Source organism: Pongo pygmaeus, chromosome 20 (assembly GCF_028885625.2).
Source record: "Pongo pygmaeus isolate AG05252 chromosome 20, NHGRI_mPonPyg2-v2.0_pri, whole genome shotgun sequence".
Classification (NCBI taxonomy): domain Eukaryota; kingdom Metazoa; phylum Chordata; class Mammalia; order Primates; family Hominidae; genus Pongo; species Pongo pygmaeus.
The window spans coordinates 13,484,264-13,510,070 of record NC_072393.2 but is presented as its reverse complement, the minus strand read 5'-3'; the positions used below and the strand labels follow the sequence as shown (position 1 = coordinate 13,510,070).

The window sequence follows — 25,807 nt, the reverse complement described above, 5'->3', positions numbered from 1 at the left end:
GAGGGAGCAACAGGTAATTTGGGCTTTGAGGACCGGGTAGTTCTGTGACTGGAGAAGTGGAGGAAGGGCATTTCTAGCAGTGGGAACAGTATATGCATAAGCGGACAGAGGCAAAAGAATGTGGCTGGGGCTTGAGATATGTAGCCATAAATGGGAATGCAAAGATGAAGGTAAGTTGGACTAGATTTTCAAGAGACTTGAATGCCATGCCCAGAAGTTTGCACCTGCTCTTCTGAGAATTCAGGTGCTGCAGAAGAATTCTGAGCAAGAGAAAGAGTGACATGGTCATTGGCTTTGGCCACTGCGTGCATAAAACATGGAAGAAGAGGCAGGGAATGAGGAGCAAGTTAGGAGACGGGTGAGGGGGGATGGCACCCAGGAACGGATGGTGGGATGTTAAGGAAGGTGACCCACTGGGGATGGGGATAGAGGGCAGGCAGTTGAACATGACTCTCAGGTTTCTGGTGTGGACAAGTGGATGGGTCATGAGTGCCATGAACCACAAGCTATTCATGGTCCCACTCAATACCCTCCTCTTGGGGGCCTGAGTCATAGTTGGCCAAGGGTGTCATGGCATTCTGGGGTCTCCATTGCTAAGCTCAGTTCCAACAGACCTTGGACTGAACTTCTGTGCAGTCCTCTCTGGCAAAGATGGGCTCAGAGACCCTTGGAGCAATGCAGCAGAGACCATGGCAGCAGCCACATCACCATCTGAAAGGAGCGGCACCCGGTTATTTTCCCTCCTTCAGGCTCAGGGAATATGGTGGAGGAGGGGAGATTTGGTATAAGGGCCACTTTAAGCATCTTCCAGAATCCCATTGGAAGGGGGAGAAAATCCCATTTTTTTAAAAGCCCACCGATACCACCTTTAAAAAGAATACACGGGGGCCAGGCGCAGTGGCTCACGCCTGTAATCCCAACACTTTGGGAGGCCGAGGTGGGTGGGTCACCTGAGGTCAGGAGTTCAAGACCAGCCTGGCCAACATGGTGAAGCCCCATCTCTACTAAAAATACAAAAGTTAGCTGGGCATGGTGGCACGCACCTGTAGTCCCAGCTACTTGGAGAGGCTGAGGCAAGAGAATCACTTGAACCTGGGAGGTGGAGGTTGCAGTGAGCCAAGATCATACCATTGCACTCCAGCCTGGGCAACAAGAGTGAAACTCCATCTCAAAAAAAAAAAAAAAATACGTAGGGGACCACTAAACTCCTAGACCAAGGGCTTTTTTGAAAATAGCTGTGACCAGGTGTAGTGGCTCACACCTGTAATCCCAGCACTTTCAGAGGGTGAGGAGGGCAGATTGCTTGAGCTCAGGAGTTTGAAACCAGCCTGGGCAACATGGTGAAACCTCATCTCTACAAAAAAGACAAAACAATTAGCCAGGCGCAGTGGCGTGTGCCTGTAGTCCCAGCTACTTGGGAGGCTGAGGTGGGAGGATGGCTTTAGCCCAGGAGGCAGAGGTTGCAGTGAGCCGAGATCATGCCACTGCACTCCAGCCTTGGTGACAGAGCCAGACCCTGTTTCAAAAAAGAAAAAAAAAGAAAAGCTGTGCAGAAATGGGGGGTGGGGAATCAGCCAACCCCCTTGTGCTGGGTCTCAGGGACACCCAATACAGCTGCTCAGGCCCAGCCAGATGGCAAAGGGCCCTCAACCAACCCTGGGACCAGAACCACAAAAAACCACCTACTTACTGGCTCCCGAGCCCAAGCTTAACAGGTGAAATGGACCACTCTTCACCAGGAAGGGCAGGGCTGTGCCAAGCTCACCCCAGACTTCTAGGCCTGGGAGGGTAGAGTCCCATGGAGCTGTGGGCTGCCCCCTACCCAACCTGACCTCTGCTTCCTCTCTTCCCTTCTCCCCACCTAAACATTCCTTCACAGTGGTAATAGCAAAGGAAAAGACATTAACACGATTAAATCCCTCCGAGTCCTCCGGGTGCTACGACCTCTTAAAACCATCAAGCGGCTGCCAAAGCTCAAGGTGAGATTGGGAGATGGTGGGGTGCGCTGGGGGGGGACTGTCAGGGTTATCATGTACAGTTGAGCAGGTTGCACACTGCTCAAGGACAACACGTTAAAGGAGGTGCTGATAACATCCTAGCCATTGTATGTGGATATTTGTATTATTACAACTTCCCAGCAGATGGCAGTAAAGTGAGTTGACCTAAAATAATCTGTGTATTATGGCAATTTTTCTTTAGATGAAATGTCTTGGGGTTAAGATCCTTTTTCCTAATTCGCATGAAGGCATCATATGGATTTAAAAGTGTATAACCGCGATCTGGGAAGCAGGAACTAGATTTCTTGTTCCATAAAATTTTGACTTTTCATCTACCTATTCTAGGCTCTAATATCTCCCATTCCAAAACAGCATGAACCAGCATTTCCCAAAAGCCTGTCATTCAAAAAAAAAAAAGGAAATAAAATCCAGTCATTAGAGCACCCACTTTCAGTGTATGCTTCACCTGGGGGTCCCCAGTATTGTCTCTTATGTAATATGTTTCTTTAAATCAAGTCACACCTGTAATCCCCGCATTTTGGAAGACCACAGCAGGAGTGTTGCTTGAGCCCAGGAGAATGAGTGCCGCCTGGGCAACATAGTTAGACTCTGTCTGTACTAAAAATTAAAGACAGAAAACAGATACTGTTATGGAAATCTAACCAAATACGGCTGCCTGCCCAAGGCTTTGTGCATTGACAACTGCTCTTTCTTGGTTAAAGAGGGAAAGTGTCAATGGTAGGTGTTAACATAGTAGCAACTAAGTAAAAATTTCTCCTTCACTCAAAAGGATTGAGAGAGTTGGAGAGGAAGTAACTTTGTTACCTTGTTTTTCTGTGTTGGGCTCCTGTATCACCTAAAAGCATCTCTGGTATCCCATTTGGGAGTTTTAGATCCATAGAATGCCAGGATTGAGTCCAACTCCTCCAACACTTATTTCTGAAAGCTGAGGGGACCTTACCCTAGTGACTTAACTTATGACCTTGCCTGTAAAATGGGAATAATCATGGCAGTATTTTGATATTATGGGCCATTGGAGGCAGAAGGTTGGGCAGGTCCCCAGCCCCTCATGCTCTCTGTCAACTCCACCCCACAGGCTGTGTTTGACTGTGTGGTGAACTCGCTTAAAAACGTCTTCAACATCCTCATCGTCTACATGCTATTCATGTTCATCTTCGCCGTGGTGGCTGTGCAGCTCTTCAAGGGGAAATTCTTCCACTGCACTGACGAGTCTAAGGAGTTTGAGAAAGATTGTCGGTGGGTCTCCACTTTCGAGCACATTCCCATTGGAACGGGCAGGTGGGCGGGGAAAAGTGGCTAGAGGCATTGGCCACTTGGGCTCAGAGACTGGAGAAGTGGTGAGCCTTGAGAGTGACTCAGTTGCAATCAGCTTGGATCTTGGGTAGAAAGAAAACCGGTTTTAGAATTTGAGTCACCACCCATAGCCACAGAATGAGTCCTAAGCAAATTGCTTGACCTTTCAGCCACCGCCTTTGTCACGTGAGGGATATTAATACACGTCCACAGTTCCTTACTTGAAATCGTTACAGGCAGATGTGTTTCAAAGTTGAGAATATTTTGAGATTCCCATGTCGGACATGACACCCTCAGCAGGGTGTAAGGCAGCCCTATAATCAAACACAATATTTCTGCCATAAAATGTGTAACTATTTACATCAAATGGGGTAAATAACAAGTATAAAGAGCTTCATGTCCAATCAGATCAGGTTTCATTACCAAATAAGTTAGGTAAGAGGCCAGGTGCAGTGGCTCACACCTGTAATTCCAACACTTTGGGAGGCTGAGGTGGGAGGATCACTTGAGGCCAGGAGTTGGAGACCAGGTTGGGCAACATAATGAGAGCCCATCCTACAAAATAAATTTTAAAAGTTAGCGGGGCATGGTAGCACACACCTGTAGTCCCAGCTACCCGGGAGGCTGAGGTGGGAGGATTGTTTAAACACAGGAGTTCAAGGCTGCAATGCACTATGATGGTACCACTGCACTCCAGCCTGCGTGACAGAGTGAGACCCTGCCTCTCAAAAATATATACATATAGGCCGGGCGCGGTGGCTCATGCTTGTAATCTCAGCACTTTGGGAGGCCGAGGCGGGCGGATCACAAGGTCAGGAGATCGAGACCATCCTGGCTAACACGGTGAAACGCTGTCTCTACTAAAAATACAAAAAAACTAGCTGGGCATGCTGGCAGACGCCTGTAGTCCCAGCTACTCGGGAGGCTGAGGCAGGAGAATGGCGTGAACCCGGGAGGCAGAGCTGGCAGTGATCCCAGATTGGGCCACTGTACTCCAGCCTGGGCAACAGAGCCAGACTCCGTCTCAAAAAAAAAAAATATATATATATATATGTGTGTATATATATGTATATATGTATATATGTATATATATACACACATATATGTAGTGTGTGTGTGTATATATATGTATGTGTATATATAGTGATATTGTTACCAGTGTAAAGTGGCATTTTGCAACATGTGGTAGCCTGTTGTTATCTTGATGGCTATTTATTGAAATTAGGAGGATGCCAGATGTCTGGATAGGAGTCTGGAACTATCCCTTGTTTCCTGCCTTGAAAAGGAGTAGCAACCTCCCTTAGCCTGATGAACCTGTAAATGTCCCCTATGTCTCTCTGCCTCCTCCTAAACTCCCTCCACCCCGTCCCCAGCAAGCCTGAGGCTCTCACCCTGAGGACTAGAAGTTATCACGTTGGAAGAGAGTGCTGGACCCTGGGTCAGCTCTCCCACCAGGAGTAAGATTGTGCCATCACCCATGGATTTATCTCGAAGTAGATGCACACATAATCCCCCATGAAGCACAGGGACACATGGTGGCAGGATGGGGAGTCACTGCTTCCCAGGCAGTCTAGGCTGGTGGACCCCTCTTCCTTTCCCTCCCCCTGTCTCAGATAACCAAAGACAAGTGCAAGACAGCCCCTCTTTCCCGTCTACTAACAGTCCCCACTCTCTGTGGCAGAGGCAAATACCTCCTGTACGAGAAGAATGAGGTGAAGGCGCGAGATCGGGAGTGGAAGAAGTATGAATTCCACTACGACAATGTGCTGTGGGCTCTGCTGACCCTCTTCACCGTGTCCACGGGAGAAGGCTGGCCACAGTAAGTGGCCCGACTGGAAATCTACCCAGGAGGAGCCCCGGGGAGCAGGAGGATAAAGGGCCTGAGAGCTTAGCAATAAGAAAGGTCTTGGAGGCCGGGCATGGTGGCTCACGCCTGTAATCCCAACACTTTAGGAGGCCAAGGCAGGTGTATCACTTGAGGCCAGCAGTTTGAGATCAGCCTGGCCATCATGGCAAAACTCCATGTCTACTAAAAATACCAAAAAAAAAAAAAAAAAACTGCCAGGCATGGTGGCTCACACCTGTGGTCCCAGCTACTCGGGAGGCTGAGACACGAGAATCACTTGAACCCAGGAGGCAGAGGTTGCAGTGAGCCAAGATTGCACCACTGCACTTCATCCTGAGTGACAGAGCAAGACTATGGCCTTCCCGCCTTCAAAAAAAAAAAATAGGTGAGGCTGAATCATGGACTTAGTCTTTATTTAAAATTTTGAGCCACTTGCGGTGGCTCATACCTGTTATCCCAGCTACTCAGGAGGCTGAGGTGGGAGGATCGCTTGAGCCCAGGAGTTCAAGGCTGCAGTGAGCTGTGATTGTACCATTGTACTCCAGCCTAGACAACAGAAGGAGACCCCCATCCCTGAAAAAAAAAAAAGAAGAAATTGATATTTGTTCATCATGGACTTTTTGCATTAATTTTGATTTTTTAAAATATTGGAGCAAAAGATTATCTTGATTACTGAGATTTTCAGTACCCCCTTAATTTGCACCCAAAACAAATGCCTCCCTCCCTCACCTCGTCCAAGTCGTGGTCTTTCTCTCAGAGGTCTTGGAAATGCCAGGCTGGAAGCTTGGTAGATTCCAGCATGTGCCCTCAGCATCCTCACCTCCCTCCCTCTCTCAGCAAATATGCCAACCTGAACATGCCCTACTACCCACTCTCACACACATCCAGTACTCACACGTGGGAATAGTGCTAACCCACAAGGCACCTTTGAGCAAAGTTTTTTTAAACACCGCTTTCTCAACAGGCTTCATTTCCATCTGTCTGAAAATCATCACAATAGACTTAAATGATTTTGTTCAAACAAGGCACTGGAGGGCCACCTGCCAAAAAATTGTCATGAATACACAAATCTATCATGCCTATCATGTGAAGGTGTCACTTAGACACAAAGCCTTTGAGCAGTGTACAACCTGCACTACTGTACAGAGCTGCTGTGCACTTACCCACTCTCATATATATCCCCATTGTACCTCCTGAGCACCCAGCATCACCTGTGCTCAAATACCCACTCTACATGCATACAACCCACTTCTACTCCCTCCATTGCCACAACCTGTCTTTAAATCCCGACTTGGCCACTTATAAGTGGGTGATCTTCAGCACGTCCCTTTAAATTGCTGAACCTCAATTTCCTCATGTGCAAACTGGAGCCACTAATAACCTCCCTGGGAGGGTTGCTGAGCAGGTGAGGATGAATCGTTGAATATTGTTTCCAGCACACAGCAAGCCCTTCATGCACAGCAGTAGAAATAACTGACATTGGCCGGGCGTGGTGGCTCACACCTGTAATCTCAACAGTTTGGGAGGCAGGTGGATCACCTGAGATCAGGAGTTCAAGACCAGCCTGGCCAACATGGTGAAACCCCGTCTCTACTAAAAATACAAAAAAATTAGCCAGGCGTGGTGGCACATGTCGGTAATCCCAGCTACTTGGGAGTCTGAGGCAGGAGAATCACTTGAACCCGGGAGGCGGAGGTTGTAGTGAGCCAAGATCGCACCATTGCACTCCAGCCTGGGCAACAGGAGCGAAACTCCATCTCAAAAAATTAAAACTAAAATTAAGAAATAACTGACATTGTTGTCAGCCTTTCAAAACACAGTGACTACTTAAATTTCTTTTTCATTTCCCTTGGTTCCTATTCCACCATCTCACTTCCACCCTCTCTCCACCTTCCTCCTCACCCCTTGGGTCCCTGTCTCTCTCCTTCCTGCCCCTTCCCTCTCCCTGCCCCATCCCTTGCAGGGTCCTCAAGCACTCAGTGGATGCCACCTTTGAGAACCAGGGCCCCAGCCCGGGGTACCGCATGGAGATGTCCATTTTCTACGTCGTCTACTTTGTGGTGTTCCCCTTCTTCTTTGTCAATATCTTTGTGGCCTTGATCATCATCACCTTCCAGGAGCAAGGGGACAAGATGATGGAGGAATACAGCCTGGAGAAAAATGAGGTGCCACTTCCAATTCCATCTGTCCTTTAAAAACTGGGGACACACACAAACTTTAAAACACACACACACAACACCCAGGAACCTGTTTCTAGGGGTACCTGGGGGAGGGAACAGAAGCATCATCCAAACAGAATCCAGTCTTCAGGGCAGCCTTTCATGGAGTTTCCAGAGGAAACACATCATATAGCATATGTATCAGTCAGTTTAGACTAGGTTATGCCGCAGTAACAAGCAATCCCAGATTTCATTGCCAAATATCCACAAAGGGACTTATTTTTTGCTCACACTGCATGTCGACATCAGTTGTGGATCTTGCCATCTTTATTCTGGTTGCCAGGCTGGCAGAGCGGCAGAGCAGCCTCCCTCTGAGATGCTCCAGATGAAAAAGAGAGTATATCAGACTGAGGTTCAGCTCTTCAGGCTTGTGCTCAAAAATGACACATGTCACTTCTGCTCACATTTCATCAGCCAAAGCAAGTCACACATCCATTCTGACGTCAGTGGAGTGGGCAAATACAATCTCCCCTAGTGAAGGGTGGTGAATATTTATGAATGAAAAGCCAAGCCAGGTGTGGTGGCTCACACCTGTAATCCCAACATTTTGGGAAGCTGAGGCAGGAGGATCACTTGAGCTCAGGAGTTTGAGACCAGCCCGGCCAACATAGAAAGACCCCATCTCTACTACAAATCAAAAAAATTAGCCAGGCATGATGGTGCACACCTTTAGTCCCAGTAACATGGGAAGCTGAGGTGGGAGGACCCTTGAGCTTGGGAGTTCGAGGCTGCAGTGAGCTATCATCATGCCACTGCACTCCAGCCTGGGCAACAGAGCATGACCCTGTCTCAAAAAAAGGAAAGAAAATCCAGTCCCCAGTCTACCAGAGAGTATAGACATGACTCTTTGCCTCTCTGGCATCATCCAAGCTAAATAGAGGACCTAGAATATATCCTATGCTCCCTTGACCCTTAAGACTTAATAACCACTATTCCTCGTTCTCTCTCCCTCGAAGAGAAGGAGAAGAAGCAGCAAAGTATTCAGTAAGAAAGAATGGGCTGGGTGCAGTGGCTCACGCCTGTGATCTTAACACTTTAGGAGGCCAAGGCAGGAGGATTGCTTGAGCCCGGAAGTTCAAGACCAGCCTGAGCAACATAGTGAGACCCCATCTCTATGATAAAAAAAAAAAAAAATTTTAATTAGCTGGGTGTGGTGGTGCACGCCTGTAGTCCCAGCTACTCAGGAGGCTGAAGCGGGAGGATCACTTGAGTCCAGGAGGTCAAGGCTGCAGTGAGCTGTGATTGCACTGCACTCCAGCCTGGGTGACAAAGAAAGCCCATGTCAAAGAAAAAAAAGGAAGGAGGGAGGGAGGGAAGGAAGGAAGGAAGGAAGGAAATGAGAGAGAGAAAGAAAGGAGGGAGGGAGGGAAGGAGATAGGGAGGGAAGAAGGAATGAAGGAGAAAGGGAGGGAAGGAAAGAAGGAAGAAGAGAGAAAGGAAAGGGGAAAGGGTGGAAGGAATGAAGGGAAGGAAGGAAAAAGGAAAGGGAAGGAGGGAGGGAGGAAGGAAGGAAAGAAGGAGGGAGGGAAGGAAGGAGGGAGGAAAGGAAGGAGGGAGGGAGGGAAGGAAGGAGGGAGGGAAGGAAGGGAGGAAGGAAGGAAGGAGGGAGGGAGGGAGGGAGGGAGGAAGGGAAAGAAGGATTAGGCTTCAATTTGATTTGGCACACTTGGTAGCTGTGTCACCTCAGGCAAGTGGTTTAACCTCTCTAAGCCTCTATTTTGGTCATCTGCAAAGTGAGGCCATTGATAGTACCCACTTCCCGTGTTTGCATTAGCCATGCAATAATGGGGAAATGTCAGTGCAAGTTTTGGCAATTGGTGACATCTCAAGCAACTGTAGCTGTTGGGATAAGAAAGCAATGGTGAGAAGGAAGAGGGAGCCCAGGAATCCTGGCTGGTGGCAAGAGAGGCAGAGACTCAAGCAGAAGCACTTGAGAACCGCGACGAGTTAGACAGAGGGTGCCCGGTGTACAGCCGCCTTCCTCCTGCCTCTGCCGCTCTCACCACTGGCCTCTCTCCCGCAGAGGGCCTGCATCGATTTCGCCATCAGCGCCAAGCCACTGACCCGACACATGCCGCAGAACAAGCAGAGCTTCCAGTACCGTATGTGGCAGTTCGTGGTGTCTCCACCTTTCGAGTACACGATCATGGCCATGATCGCCCTCAACACCATCGTGCTGATGATGAAGGTAAGCGCCCCACACCAGCCCCCAGCACTGCTTAACCCCCACCTCGTTCCTGTCCCTACCCTGGTAAAATGAAACCATCTGGCAGTTTCCCAGACAGACCACACTCTGGATCACCTCTGAGATTTTGTTCCTGCTGTTCCCTCTACCTGACACACTGTTCCCACCACTCCCCCGGCCAGCTTCTTCTTCCCAGCTGTACCTGCAGACCTCTTCCTCCAGAAAGCCTTCCCTGACCACCCAAGACTGCTTGAGGTGCCTGTCTTAGCAGGCATCCTATCTTTATGTCGCCTGCCACAAAAATCCGCGTCAGGTTGCGTGACGGTGTCCCCCACCCACTTGTGAGGACCTCACCCCTGAATTCCTAGTCCAACAAGGATCTGGCTCGGACGGAACAAGAAGCTCTCTATAAATGTTTGATTAATGAAATGAGGGGGCTGGGCACGGTGGCTCATGCCTGTAATCCCAGAACTTTGGGAGGCCGAGGCGGGCAGATCACCTGAGGTCACGAGTTCAAGACCAGCCTGACCAACACGGAGAAACCCCATCTCTACTAAAAATACAAAATTAGCCAGGCGTGGTGGTATGCATCTGTAATCCCAGCTACTCGGGAGGCTGAGGCAGGAGAATTGCTTGAAGCTGGGAGGCGGAGGTTGCCATGAGCCGAGATCACACCATTGCACTCTAGCCTGGGCAACAAGAGCGAGACTCTGTCTCAAAAAAAGAAAAAGAAAGAAATGAAGGAGAAGGGGTAGGTGAGGACCCTAAAATCTCCAGGGCTAAGGAGCTGCTTCCCAAAAAAAAAAAAAAAAAAAAAAAAACTCTGAAAACCTTTCGCCCTGTGCTTTGGACTCCAAAGCATGGATTCAAGCCCAGCTCTTCCATTTAATTCATTTACCTTTGCGCAAGCAACCAGTGACTTTCTGGGGACTCGGTTTCCCTGTCAATAAAATGGGAATGATAACAATAGCACCTTTGCCCCCTCCAGAGGAGGTGAGAGGATTGAATGAGAAAGTTCATGCAAGGACCTTAGCGCCTTCTGGGCACTTCAAAAACAATCAATAGTGGCCGGGCGCGGTGGCTCACACCTGTAATCCCAGCACTTTGGAAGGTCGAGGCAGGCGGATCACTTGAGGCCAGGTGTTAGAGACCAACCTGGCCAACATGGTGAAATCCCATCTCTACTAAAAATACAAAAATTAGCCGGGCGTGGTGGCACACGCCTATAATACCAGCTGCATGAGAAGCTGAGGCATGAGAATCGCTTGAACCCAGAGGGCGGAAGTTGCAGTGAGCTGAGATCACACCACTGCACTCCAGCCTGGGTGACAGAGTGAGACTCCATCTCAAAAAAAATAAGGAGGCTGGGCACGGCGGCTCAAGCCTGTAATCCCAGCACTCTGGGAGGCCAAGGCGGGCGGATCACAAGGTCAGGAGATCAAGACCATCCTGGCTAACACGGTGAAACCCTGTCTCTACTAAAAATTCAAAAAGTTAGCTGGGCGTGGTGGCGGGCACCTGTAGTCCCAGCTACTTGGGAAGCTGAGGCAGGGGGATGACGTGAACCCAGGAGGCGGAGCTTGCAATGAGCTGAGATCACGCCACTGCACTCCAGCCTGGGTGACAGAGTGAGACTCCTCAAAAAAAAAAAAAAAAAAAAGTATAATTCAGCCAAGCACAATGGCGTATGCCTATAGTCCCGACTATCAGGAGGCTAAGGTAGGATTGTGAGTTCAAGGAAGACCCCGTCTACCAAAAAAAAAAAAAAAAAAAGGAGGCGGGGGGAGGTTTTTGTTTTTTTGGATGTGAAAAGAAGAGCCTAGTCCGGTGGAGAGCTGGGCTTTCCTGAACCTTGCCTCCTACCAGTGAGGTTGCTCAGCCCTTGCCTGGGGCCGGAGTGTTGCCTGGAGAACAGCCATGAAGCTGCCTCCCCACTTCCCACTACTTCCCACCCCTGCTCACTGACCCCTGCTACTCCTGCTTCTTTCCTCTAGTTCTATGGGGCTTCTGTTGCTTATGAAAATGCCCTGAGGGTGTTCAACATCGTCTTCACCTCCCTCTTCTCCCTGGAATGTGTGCTGAAAGTCATGGCTTTTGGGATTCTGGTAAGTACCACCTTGGGGCTACAGCTGTGGGCTTGGGAGAAGCCCAAGGGAGAACAATGGGTCCTGGACGATGGTCTCCCCACATGGCCCCAAGAACCCCAACCTCAAGGGTGGCTTCAGCATCCTGCCAGTGGCCACAGATCCTACTTAGGCATTCTTGTGTTTGCCAAGGAGTCCCAGGGAGACTCAACCTGTGAGTGTTACCATATGGCTGCTTATGTATCCAGCTCCTCAAAATGATGGGAGTCATCATGGCTGGGAGTCGTTAGCATCCATTTTAGAGATAAGAAAACTGAAATCAGGCTGGGCGAGGTGGCTCATGGCTGTAATTCCAACACTTTGAGAGGCCAAGGTGGGCGGATCACCTGAGGTCGGGAGTTCGAGACCAGCCTGACCAACATGGAGAAACTCTGTCTCTACTAAAAATACAAAATTAGCCGGGTGTGGTGGCGCATGCCTGTAATCCCAGCTACTCGGGAGGCTGAGGCAGGAGAATCGCTTGAACCTGGGAGGCAGAGGTTGCGGTGAGCCGAGATCACATCACTGCACTCCAGCCTGGGCAACAAGAGTGAAACTCTGTCTCAAAAAAAAGAAAGAAAGAAAACTGAAATCAGGCTGAGCACAGTGGCTCATGCCTGTAATCCTAGCACTTCAGGAGGCCAAGGCAGGAGGATCGCTTGAAGCTAGACGTTCTCAACCAGCCTGGGCAGCAAAGCAAGCCCCTGTCCCTACAAAAAAAAAAAAAAAAAAAATTTTTTTTTAATTAGCCAGGCATGGTAACTCGTGCCTGTAGTCCCAGCTACTCAGGAGGCTGAGGTGGGAAGATATTTTGAGCCCAGGAGGTGGAGGTTGCAGTGAGCTATGATCATGCCACTGCACCCCAGCCTGGGCAACAGCAAGACTCCATCTTTAAAAAAGAAACACAGAGGTCAGGCACAGTGACTCACACCTGTAATCCCAGCACTTTGGGAGGCAGAGGCAGGCAAATCACTTGAGCCTAGGAGTTCAAGACCACCCTGGCCAACATGGCAAAACCCCATCTCTACTAAAACTACAAAAAATTAGCCTGGCGTGCTTGTGAGTGCCCATAATCCCAGCTACTCGGGAGGCTGAGGCAAGAGAATCACTTGAACCCGCGAAGTGAAGGTTGCAGTGAGCTGAGATCACACCACTGCACTCCAGCTTGAGCAACAGAGCAAGTCTCAAAAAAAATAATAATAAAAATAAATATGTCTTTGTTTTTCTCCAGCCACTAACTAAATTTTAACATTTCCTTCCATCTTAAAGGGAGATAACAAACCCTTAATATTAGTATTATCAACCCTTAATATTATCAACATGACCTGTGTCACTTATAAATATCAGATATTTTCATACTGCATTATAAGGGCTGCAGATACCTTAACATTTAATTTGCATTCATCATTGCTTTAAAATGTTGCTTGTGATTAAACCTACAGCTAGAATTTGTTACTCAGTGGTTTTTTTGTTTTGTTTTGTTTTGTTTCGTTTTGTTTTGAGACAGTCTCACTGTCACCCAGGCTGGAGTGCAGTGACGTGATCTCGGCTCACTGAAAGCTCCGCCCCCTGGGTTCACGCCATTCTCCTGCCTCAGCCTCCCGAGTAGCTGGGACTACAGGCGCATGCCACCACGCCCGGCTAATTGTTTGTATTTTTAGTAGAGCTGGGGTTTCACCATGTTGGCCAGGATGGTCTTGATCTCCTGACCTCGTGATCTGCCTGCCTCGGCCTCCCAAAGTCCTGGGATTACAGGCGGGAGCCACCGCACCTGGCCTACTCAGTGTGTTAATGGAGAAGTATATTCATTGTTAGATCACCATTTTTAAAACTTTTTTTTTTTTTTTTTTGAGACACAGTCTTGCTCTGTTGCCCAAGCTGGAGTACAGTGGCACAATCTTGGCTCACTGAAACCTCCACCTCCTGGGTTCAGGCGATTCTCCCATCTCAGCCTTCTGAGTAGCTGGGACTACAGATGCGCACCAGCATGCCAGGCTAATTTTTGTATTTTTAGTAGAGACGGTGTTTCACCATGTTGGCCAGGCTGGTCTCAAACTCCTGGCGTCAAGCAATCTGCCACTTTGGCCTCCCACTTTGGCCTCCCAAAATGCTGGGATTACAGGCATGAGACACTGTGCCTAGCCTTAAAAAAAATTTTGATAGCTATTTTATTACAAAAGTTTACCTTGCAGCCCTTGCTATTTTGTTATGCATTTACAAGTCTTTATGCATAAAATAAAATAGCCAGCACTCTTCTCACATGGACAAGGTTCACAGCACACACACAAAAGTATAGTTGGCCGGGCGCGGTGGCTCACACCTGTAAATCCCAGCACTTTGGGAGGCAGAGGTGGATGGATCACGAGGTCAAGAGATCCAGACCACCCTTGCCAACATGGTGAAACCCCATCTCTACTAAAAAATACAAAAATTAGCTGGGTGTGGTGGTGCGTGCCTGTAGTCTCAGCTACTCGGGAGGCTGAGGCAGGAGAATCATTTGAACGCGGGAGGCAGAGGTTGCAGTGAGCTGAGATCACACCACTGCACTCTAGCCTGGCGACAGAGCGAGACTCTGTCTCAAAAAAACAAAAAAGTATTTTAGTTCACACCTGTAAGCCCAGCAGTTTGGGTGGCTAAAGTGGGAGGATCACTTGAAGCCAGGAGTTCAAGACCAGGCTGGACAACATAGCGAGACTCCATCTCTATAAAAAAAAAAAAAAAAATTAATGGCTGGACACAGTGGCTCATGCCTGTAATCCCAGCACTTTGGGAGGCCAAAGTGGGTGGATCTGTTGAGGCCAGGAGTTCGAGACCAGCCTGGCCAACATAGTGAAACCCTGTCTCTACTAAAAATACAAAAATTAGCTGGGCATGGCGGCACACGCCTATAATCCCAGCTACTCAGGAGGCTGAGGCATGACAATAGTTTCAACTCAGGAGGTGGAGGGAGCCAGGACTGCACCACTGCACTCCAGCCTGGGCAATGAAGGGAGACTCTGTCTCAAAAAAAAAATTAAAAATTAAAAATCAGACAGGCATGGTGCATACATCTATAGTCCTAGCTACTGAGGAGGCTGAAGCGAGAGGATTGCTTGCACCCAGTTGGTCAGAGTTGCAACGAGCTAAAATTGCACCATTACACTTCAGCCTGAGTGACAGAGTGAGACCCCATCTCTAAAAGAATAAAAATAGGCCAAGCGTGGTGGCTCATGCCTGTAATCCCAGCACTTAGGGAGGCCGAGGCGGGCGGATCACGAGGTCAGGAGATTGAGACCATCTTGTCTAACATGATGAAACCCCATCTCTACTAAAAATATAAAAAATAGCCAGGCGTGGTGGTACACACCTGTAGTCCCAGCCACTCAGGAGGCTGAGGCAAGAGAATCGCTTGAACCCGGCAGCCAGAGGTTGCAGTGAGCCAAGATCTTGCCACTGCACTCCAGCCTGGGTGACACAGTGAGACTCCATCTCAATAAATAAATAAATAAACAATTATTTTTTTAAAAAATTGGGGGGCTGAGTGTGATGGCTCACACCTGTAATCCCGGCACTTTAGGAGCTTGAGGTGGGCAGATTCCTTGAGGTCAGGAGTTCAAGACCAGCCTGGACAACATGGTGAAACCCCGTCTCTACTAAAAATACAAAAATTAGCCGGGCATGGTGGCGTATGCCTGTAATCCCAGCTACTCAGGAGGCTGAGGCATGAGCATCACTTGAACCTGTGAGGTGGAGGTTGCAGTGAGCCAAGATGGCGCCACTGCACTCCAGCCTGGGTGACAGAGTGAGACTTTGTCTCAAAAAAAAAAAAAAAATTAAGGTGAAGAAGGCTTATGCTAATGGGCTGGGACTTGAAGTGAAGTGAATTCTTGAAGGTCCCCAGTGAGTGGCCAAGGTGGGACTTGAACCAGGACATCTGTTCTCTTGACCACCAGCTTAGTCCATCCCTTTGGAGAGAATGACCTACAGCCTGGGTCTCAGCCAGGGTCTCAGGAAACCAAGTTCCCACCTTGGCTCACGGAGGTGGTTAAGGGATCAGCTTTAGCACCAGAGTTCTAGGTTCAGATCTTGCCTTGTCCTATACAAGCTTTGCACCTCTCCATCATTAAAAGGAGCCATCTTCCCCCTCCACCTCAGCAGAGCCCTGATAAACAGCAAATGGACTAATGTGCATCTAGAGGGTTGAGGATGAAGCCTGGCCTGGAGTGGGCACTCAATAAATGCTAGGGGCCAAGCACGGTGGCTGACACCTGTAATCTCAGCACTTTGGGAGGCTGAGGCAGGTGGATCGCTTGAGCCCAGGAGTCTGAGACCAACCTGGACAACACAGTGAGATTCTGTCTCTACAAAAAGTACAAAATTAGCCTGGTGTGGTGGCGTGCACCTGCAGTCCCATCTACTCAGGAGGCTGAGGTGAGAGGATGGATTCAGGCCAGGATGTCAAGGCTGCAGTGAGTCGTGATTGAGCCACCGCACCCCACCCTGGGTGACAGAGCAAGACCCTGTATCAAAATAAATAAATAAATGCTAGGAAAGGGGTCCTAATAATGGACCTTTTTCCTCCAAAACAGTGGCTTTGCTTTGGTGGAGATGCTACTTATTAGAAGCACTTGAGGCCAGGTGTGGTGGCTCATGCCTATAGTCCCAGCACTTTGGGACTCCTGCCAAGGCAGAAGAATTGCTTGAACCCAGGCATTTTAGACCAGCCTGGGCAACATAGCAAGACCTCATCTCTACAAAACATTGAAAAATTAGCCAGCACAGTGGCACATGACTGTTGTCCTAACTACTTAGGCTAAGGCAGGAGGATTACTTGAGCTCAGGAGTTCAAGGCTGCAGTGAGCTGTGATCACATCACTGCCCTCCAGCCTGAGCAACAACACAAGACCTGGACTCTAAAAATCAAAAAAAAAGCACTTAGGGAAATTTCTTATAATTAAATGATACCTTGAGTAAACCCCTAGATGTTCTGATTCATTTGATTTGATGAGGTGGGGGGGAATCACTGAATCTGTAATTTTTTTTTTTTTTTTTTTTTTTTGAGATGGATTCTCACTCTGTCGCCCAGGCTGGAGTGCAGTGATGCAATCTTGGCTCACTGCAACCTCTGCCTCCTGGGTTCAAGCAATTGTCCTGCCTCAGCCTCCCGACTAGCTGGGATTACAGGCGCCCACCATCACGCCCGGCTAATTTTTGTATTTTTAGCAGAGACGGGGATTCACCATGTCAGCCAGGTTGGTCTCCAACTCCTGACCTCAGGTGATCTGCCCGCCTCGGCCTCCCAAAGTGCTGGGATTACAGGCATGAGCCACCCAGCCTGCAGTTATTTTATTCTGAGTTGATCTGCTGCTGCTGAAGTGATTCTTCCACTGGGGCCTGGAGCTGCATCTCCCTCACCCTGCCAATCCTGCAAGAGCCGGCACTGAGCTTCCCCTCTGCTTTCTCTTTTTTTTTTTTTTTTTTTTTTCTGAGATGGGGTCTCACTCTGTTGCCCAGGCTGTTCTTGAACTTGTGGCCTCAAGCAGTTCTCCCTCCTTGGCCTCCCAAAGTGCTGGAATTACAGGCATGAGCCACCATGCTTGGTCTCCCCTTTCAGTTTTAAATGAAGCCACAAGTTCCCTGTGTAACATTCAGGAGATAGAGGGGAGCTCTCTAGCCTAGGGGTTGAGGTCTGTGACCAAATGCCTATAAAGTTGTCTTTGTTTGGACTACCCCAGAAGCAGAGCCTGAGACAAGGATTGAGTGCAAGGAATTCATCTGGGATGGAGGGCAGTAAGGGAGAGAGGAAGTGACACAGGGACAGAAAGGCAACCAGGAAAGAGTGTATTATTAAGCCGGTTCCTGCTGTGAACAAATGGGGCTCAGTTTCAGTGGGGACCTCCAGGAGGCAACAGAGAGCACATACCACAAAGTCATCCCACCTCACGGGGAGGGAATTGGAGTATTTATCCTCCAGTGCCCATCAGACATAATCAAAGGCCACTCCCAGGAGAGCTATTAATTCCCTAACACATGTGCAGCCAGAGAGAGACCCTGGGCAAAGTAATGTACTATAGGTGTGCAGTTGAGCTATGAGCAGGGCCCCAGCAACATCTGCCAAAATGCCAAAAGTGCCAGCAGGACCTGAATTCCTATTTATTTATTTATTTATTTATTTATTTATTTATTTATTTACTTTTTGACAGAGTCTCGCTCTGTGGCCCAGGCTGGAGTGCAGTGGCGCAATCTCAGCTCACTGAAAGCTTCGCCCCCCCCAGGTTCACGCCATTCTCCTGCCTCAGCCTCCAGAATAGCTGGGACTACAGGCGCCCACCACCACGCCTGGCTAATTTTTGTGTGTGTGTGTATTTTTAGTAGAGATGGGGATTCACCATGCTAGCCAGGATGGTCTTGATCTCCTGACCTCATGATCCACCCGCCTCGGCCTCCCAAAGTGCTGGGATTACAGGCGTGAGCCACCGCGCCCAGCCCCCTGAATTCCTTTTTTAGGCGGTTGTGAAACAACAACATCCCATCTGTTGAGCACCTACTGTATATTCTATGCTCAGCGACCCACACTCATTGTCTGATTGCTGTGTTACCGCTGCCTTCCAGAGAAGGGCACAGAGGCCCCAGGCACTTCAACTAGGAGGAAAGCACAGCTCTAAAGTCAGGCTCCTTCTCTGTAAGGTAGAGGGGCTACTTCAGGGTCACACTGACCACCCCAACCCCTGACCTGGCCTCTGCTTCTGCGAAGATGCTGAGAAGGCCCTGCGTTTTGTGTTTTGAGTCCCACTGACCCCAGAGGGGAGGGCCATCTCTTTGACCCAGATTCTTGGATCCAAACTGGGGTGCCACCCATCACCATTTCAGTACCCGGTTGAGGGGAGTCAGAGATAGTAGGAGACCTTGTGGGACTTGAGGCTGTGACTGTTCTCCAAACAATGTGGAATATTTCCATATTTTAACAAAAGAGAGGCCAGGCATGGTGGCTCACGCCTGTAATCCCAGCACTTTGGGAGGCCGAGGCGGACAGATCACGAAGTCAGGAGATCGAGATCATCCTGGCTAACATGGTGAAACCCCGTCTCTACTAAAAAATACAAAAAATTAGCCGGGCATGGTGGTGGGTGCCTGTAGTCCCAGCTACTCGGGAGGCTGAAGCAGGAGAATGGCATGAACCCGGGGGGCGGAGCTTGCAGTGAGCCAAGATCGTGCCACTGCACTCCAACCTGGGCGACAGAGTGAGACTCTGTCTCAAAAAAAAAAAAAAACCGAGAGGCTATGCTTGTGTTTCCCCTTGAGCCAGCACCCAGCCCAGGAATGTAGCAGTCAGGATAGATCAAGTGAAGCTGCAGTAACAAACAGCCCCCACATCTCAGTGACTTAAATTGATGGGAAGGGTTTTTTACATTCAGCAGGGAAGCTGTTTGCCTCATAGTTACTCAGGGACCCAGGCTCACAGAGTAGCTGCCATTCGAAATGTTACTGGTCGCCAAGCCCAGGGTTGAGAGGCTAGAGAGTCCAACGCTGACCAGAAAGTGACCACACTGCTTCCACTCACAGCACATCACTGCACATGGCCCCATCTAAACACAAGGGGACCAGGAAGTGCGTGTGCCTGAAAGCCCCAAAGCCTCCTGTCCAGTGCCTGTTCTGCACCCTGTTACTGTCCTCCTCCAGATTAGGAAATGGAGACCCAGAGAGGTTAAGCCACTTGCCCATAGCCACACAGCTCTGGTAGCAGAGCTGGGATTTGAACCCAGAGTCTCTTTTCTTTGCGAGTATGCTGCCAACCTAGTGGGGACCTGAACACAGACTGTGGGCTCTCTGAAGCCTGGGTTCAAATCCTGGCCTGGGATTCAATCCTGGGTTCAAATCATCTCTGTGCTGCTAGCCTCAGGCAGATGAGTGGCTTGGTTACCTCCTAGAAAATGGGTATACCCGGGAGTGGTGGCTCACGCCTGTAATCCCAACACTTTGGAAGGCCAAGGTGAGCAGATCACTTGAGGTCAGGAGTTCGAGCCCAGCCTGACCAACATGGTGAAACCCTGTCTCTACTAAAAATACAAAAATTAGCTGGGTGTGGTGGCATGCACCTGTGGTCCCAGCTACTTGGGAGGCTGAGGCAGGAGAATCGCTTGAACCCAGGAGGCAGAGGTTACAGTGAGCCGAGATCACGCCACTGCATTCCAGCCTGGACAATTGAGCGAGACTCCATCTCAAAAAAAAAAAGAAAGAAAGAAAGAAAAAGAAAATGTGTGATAACCCTTCCCTCCAGGATCTTCATGAGGATCTCAGTGATGTCATTTATAAAGCCCCTGGGGTCTCGAGAGACCTCAAAAATGCTGGAGAGACAGGCCACAGCTCTGAAGAGTAGCCCCAACCCCATTGAGCTGAAGCAGGGTCTGGAGGCCCCCTCTGGGGCCAGCCCAATCGTGGGAAGGCCCCCAGGGGTTCCCAGGGAGGGAGACTCAGCGCAGATGATGTTGAACAGCCTTTACCGCAGCCCTTTGAACAACCACAACTGTCCCGGGCACTCCGCTGATTGGCAGCTGTGCCTCTAACATGCCCCCGGCCAGCCTAGGGGGCCGGGAACCAAGCCCTCTGTTGGCATCTCTGTCTTGTGGGTCCCCATTCTAGAATTATTTCCGCGATGCCTGGAACATCTTCGACTTTGTGACTGTTCTGGGCAGCATCACCGATATCCTCGTGACTGAGTTTGGGGTAAGTCTCCCGCCAGCTTCTCTCTGGGTGACTCTGGGCTGGACGAGGCAGGCGGCAGGGGGAGGGGGAGCGGTCCCAGAGGCAGTGTGTCCCGACAGCCATAGCTGCTTGAGCCAGCACTTGGCCATGACCAGAGAGGGAAAACTGGGGCCCCGAGGACCAGGGCAGCCCCTCAGGAGGGCATCGTGGGGAGATGGGGGTGACCAAAGCTTGGCTGTAGGGCCAGCACTGAGGGGTGGGCTTTCCTGCATCCTGGCCTAGGAATTAATAATGCAAATGAGTACATTGAAGGAACTGAGACACTCAAAAGCTCCTAAAGCTGAGCTGGCTCCCAAACACCACCCTATGTCAGGAGCCCAGAAAGAATGAGTTTCAAGTCAATTCTGTTTGAACCAACCCTCTCCTGGTTCGTGGGCAGGAGAGAGCCACAGCCCTCAGGCCAATGTGGGGACACCACTCCCAGGGCCATAGAGGGGTCCCTAGGGTGCTTCCCTCCTCTAGCCCCAGGCCTGGGAGACTCTCAACATGGGAGTCTCTGGACCTCTCTGTGGTGGCCCCGCAGGCCACATTGTCCTTCTCCTTTTCTGGAAGACTCAGGGCCCCAGAGTTCCTGTCCCAGTCCCTCTCCTTGGTCATCTGCCAATGAGCCCAGGCTTGGGGTCCCTTAGGAGATTTGGGGGAGGGTATAAGATCCTTGCAGGGGGAAGCAATGGTCAAAGGGCGTCAAAGCCAAGGGTCAAGGGTGATATCAATGTTGTCTTAATAACAATAAAAATAACAATAGCTCACAAGAATCGCAGCCTTGCTGTGTGCCAGGGAACTGTGCCAAGTGGTTTACGTGGATTGGCTCAGGGTAGAGGTCTCGGTCTCAGCTTGGAGGGTTCAACTGAAGGCACCCAAATGCAGAGATCACTGGTGGAGGGGAAGGGAAGGGTACCCACAAGGGTGGCAAGGTGCCCAGCGACCAGCCACCATGGGGAGCCGTTACCTGCCCAGGTGCTGAAGTGGGGAGGGAACCTGAGCAGGAGGCCAGGAGAAGCCACCAAGTGGGAACTGTCCTGTCAATGTGGAGAGACAGAGACCAGGGCCAAAGCAGGCAGAGAGCAACAGGGGAGAAACACCCCAACCTTTCTCCCCACTCATCCCTTATCTCCTGCCAGAGCCTCCCATTGCCCAAAGTAAACTGGAAGCAAGCTGAATATGATGCTCAGAGCAGGCAGAGAAGTCAGGAGAATAGATCCGGGTGTGGTCCGGCCTGAGGAAGAGGGTGTTGCCTCATTTCACAGATGGGAAAACTGACCTCAGCCAGGCACGGTGGCTCACGCCTGTAATCCCAGCACTTTGGGAGGCCGAAGCCGGCGGATCACCTGAGGCCAGGAGTTCAAGACCAGCCTGGCCAACATGGTGAAACCCCGTCTCTACTGACAATACAAAAAAATTAGCCAGGTGTGGTGGTGCATGCCTGTAATCCCAGCTACTCGGGAGGCTGAGGCAGGAGAGTTGCTTGAACCCGGAAGGCGGAGGTTGCAGTGAGCCACAATCACACCATTGCACTCCAGCCTGGGTGACAAGAGTGAAAACTCCATCTCAAAAAAAAAAAAAAGAAAGAAAGAAAGAAAACTGATCTTCAATGCCTGGGGAAGTGAGAGACGCTCCCAAGGTCACAAAGCCAGGCCTGGGTGACTCCTGAGAGTACACTGACAGCTCCTGGGGTGTCCCAGTCAGATCCCCCTACAGAAAAGGATCCGTTTGCCTGCTCTTCCATCCTAGAAGGCCAGGAGGGGCTGGGGAACTACACAAAAGAGGGGGCCATTCTTTGATGTGTCCCACAGCACCCGCACCCAAGTGATACACACTTATTTGCCTTCAGCTCCAGTGAGCCAGAATTTTCCCCTTCCCCTCACCCTATCCCTGAAACCTTCCTCTAGAGGGTTCTTGCCCACATGGGGGCTCTCTCCACTGGGGTGCCCTCACTTGGCAATTCTCCCCTGTCCTGAGTTTCCAGAGAGGGCTGGAGCTCCAGCTGGCAATCAAAATATCTTGCCATCCAGCTACACACAAGACAGCCTTGAACCAATGTCCCTTTGGGTCAAGAGGTTGGAGGGATGGTCCAGCTCCCCAGAAGGGCAGGTGGGGTGGAGGAAGTTAGTTGAAACCTTCAATCACCAGTAAGAGAGCTGTAGGGATAGGCTCCAACAGCCTGTTCTCCTGGCTGGCAGGAAGATGGGGCATGGGGTGTTCATGGGCTATTGCAGTAGCCAAACAGCCCCCAACCCTCCCTACCAGCTGTTTGACCTTGGACAACTTGTGCTATCTCTTCTCATGCAGAGTGGGGCTAACCATTGCAACCAACCTCAGACACTCACAAGACTCACAGTGATGCATGCACTCAAAAGACATTCATTGAGCACCTACTGTGTGCCAGGTGTGATTATAGGTGCTGGAGACAGAGCGAGAAGGAGGGGTGCCAAACAAAACAGACCAAGAATACAGAATGTCTGCGCCCATTGAGCTGACATTCTAAGGAGAGAGACGGGAACTTTTTACAAGTAAAAGCATCAACAGGCCAGGCGTGGTGGCTCACGCCTGTTAATCTCAGCGCTTTGGGAGACCAAGGCAGGTGGATCACTTGAGGTCAGGAGTTCGAGACCAGCCTGGCCAACATGGTGAAACCCTGTCTCTACTAAAAATACAAAAATTAGCCGGGCATGGTGGCAGGTGCCTGTAATCCCAGCTACTCAGAAGGCTGAGGCAGGAGAATCACTTGATTCTCAGGAGGCGAGAGGTTGTAGTGAGCCAAGATTGTGCCACTGCACTCCAGCCTGGGCGACAGAGTGAAACTCTGTCTCAAAAAGAAAAGAAAAGAAGGAAGAAAAAGAAAGAAAGAAACTTGAAGTGCTTGGCACAGAACCTGCCAGGAAACCAGGAGTTTGAGAATGGTGGTTGTTACTATTACTGCTATTGTTATTATTATTGTGAATGGGTGTGTAGTTTTGTTAGCCAGCCCTGAGTTATAATCAATTTGAGGGAAAGATAGTGGGTGGGTGTTTGGGTCCTTCTGGGACAATTAACTCCCAACCTGGAGTAGGGAGAGGCATGTCCTGGCAGGCAAGGAGGTCTCAGTTGCCCCTTTCTGCCTCCCAGGTAAGCCCACTAGTTCTGAGGCCAGGACTTGGCCAGGCTGAGACAGGAAATGCCAGATGCTTGGGAGGGCAGGTCCCTGGGGTTTAGGGGGCAGAGGGCATGCGGCAGTACTAACCAGTGCTGCCTCAGCTGCTGCCCCCAAGTGGCCGGGGTGACGTGGGTTTGCCCTGTGTGCAATGGATAATGACTGTGTTTCTTGTCTTGTCTCTTTTCATGCCTGCTCTTAAAACTGTATATTGGCGCAACGCCGTCTGAAAAACTCATCCAATCAAAATGCACTATGAAATTCATTTGTTCATCCATGACATGGTCTGTGTGTTCATACACCAATGACTTATCTCCCAACCCACCGCCACCACCACCCCCACTCCCCGCCCGGGAACCGAAACCCATTGGTTTTTTGGCACTGGTTACAAATCAACCTAAAAAATGCTGAACACGCCTCCCCAACTGCCCCCGCCCGCCCGCTCCCCCTCATCTTCAACATCTGCATCTAGAATCCGGTTGGTCTTACTTCTTTCTGAAGTCTAAATGCCTTACATTAACTGTGAACGCATCTCCTCGCATCGGCATTGCATGCCACACCCTGCCTCTTCAATGTGGGATGCCTGACGCTCTCCTCAACCCTCCACTCCCCTCTGTCTGTCTGTCCTCCCGCCCCCAGCCCCTGTGCCTCCCACTTCCTGTAGACTCTGTCTCTCTGTTTTTATCGGGTTCTGAATGGGGGTTTTCTGTTTGGGGTGGTTTGCGTCTTTTGCAGAGAAAGGGATGGGTTTTCCCAGCACAGCACCTCTCTCTTGCCCCATCCCGCACACACATCCCCTACACTCAGAGACAATAGAGGCAAATCCACTCCCAGCCACCTCTCACCACTCCTGTCCCCCGTTCAGCTCCATGGACCCCAGGCCCCAGGAAAGCTGCCAACCGTCTCCTTGCCCCTCCAGCTCTCTCCATCCTGCTGTCCCCAATCCTCCATCTCAAGCCCATAAGATCTTTGGCCTTGACCAGCAGAGACTTGACTCTCCAAGTCTGATAAAGGAGACCTGAAGGCCAGGCAGTGTGCTGGCAGACTCTCAGGCAGAGGAACTCAGAAGTGCCAGACTTGGATCTGGTAGCTTCATGTGGGGCCGGCCCACTGAGGCCCTCTCCTGGAGCCTTGAACTGCACGTGTACACACAGTCACACAGTCACTGCGCACGCACAGTCACCGCACACAGACACTGCACACACAGAAACTGCACAGTCACCGCACACAGACACTGCACACACAGTCACTATGCACACACACGGCACACACAGTCACTGCACACACAGTCACTGTGCACACAGTCACTGCACACACTGCACACACAGTCACCTCAGACACTGCAAACACAGTCACTATACACACACTGTGCACACATAGTCACTATGCACACACACAGTCACCCCACACAGACGCTGCACACACAGTCACTATGCACACACACTGCACACAGTCACTATGCACACACAGTCACTGCACACACAGTCACTATGCACACACACTGCACACAGTCACTATGCACACACACTGCACACAGTCACTATGCACACAGTCACTGCACACAGTCACTACACACACAGTCACTCCGCACACAGTCACTACACACACAGTCACTCCGCACACAGTCACTGTGCAGTCAGTATGCACACACACAGTCACTGCACACACAGTCACTATGCACACACAGTCACTATACACACACATTCACTACACACACAGTCACTGCACACACAGTCACTATACACACACATTCACTACACACACAGTCACTGCACACACAGTCACTATACACACACATTCACTACACAGTCACTGCACACACAGTCACTATACACACACATTCACTACACACACAGTCACTGCACACACAGTCACTATACACACACATTCACTACACAGTCACTGCACACACAGTCACTATACACACACATTCACTACACACACAGTCACTGCACACACAGTCACTATACACACACATTCACTACACACACAGTCACTGCACACACAGTCACTATACACACACATTCACTACACACACAGTCACTGCACACACAGTCACTATACACACACATTCACTACACACACAGTCACTGCACACACAGTCACTATACACACACATTCACTACACACACAGTCACTGCACACACAGTCACTATACACACACATTCACTACACACACAGTCACTGCACACACAGTCACTATACACACACATTCACTACACACACAGTCACTGCACACACAGTCACTATA

At 50.1% G+C, this 25,807-nt stretch overlaps 1 protein-coding gene across 5 annotated transcripts in view; it reads left to right on the top strand.

Moving 5' to 3' along the window:
- The window catches only part of CACNA1A (calcium voltage-gated channel subunit alpha1 A), a 300,689-nt gene that overhangs the window by 240,368 nt on the left and 34,514 nt on the right, over positions 1-25,807 (top strand). For all 5 annotated transcript variants that reach the window (XM_054464221.2, XM_054464220.2, XM_054464222.2 and 2 more), the window contains exons 25-31: positions 1,880-1,979; positions 3,094-3,254; positions 4,993-5,130; positions 7,121-7,322; positions 9,400-9,564; positions 11,556-11,666; positions 20,304-20,387. In XM_054464221.2, the coding sequence (XP_054320196.2) occupies positions 1,880-1,979; positions 3,094-3,254; positions 4,993-5,130; positions 7,121-7,322; positions 9,400-9,564; positions 11,556-11,666; positions 20,304-20,387 (961 nt within the window). The remainder of the gene's footprint in view (positions 1-1,879; positions 1,980-3,093; positions 3,255-4,992; positions 5,131-7,120; positions 7,323-9,399; positions 9,565-11,555; positions 11,667-20,303; positions 20,388-25,807) is intronic.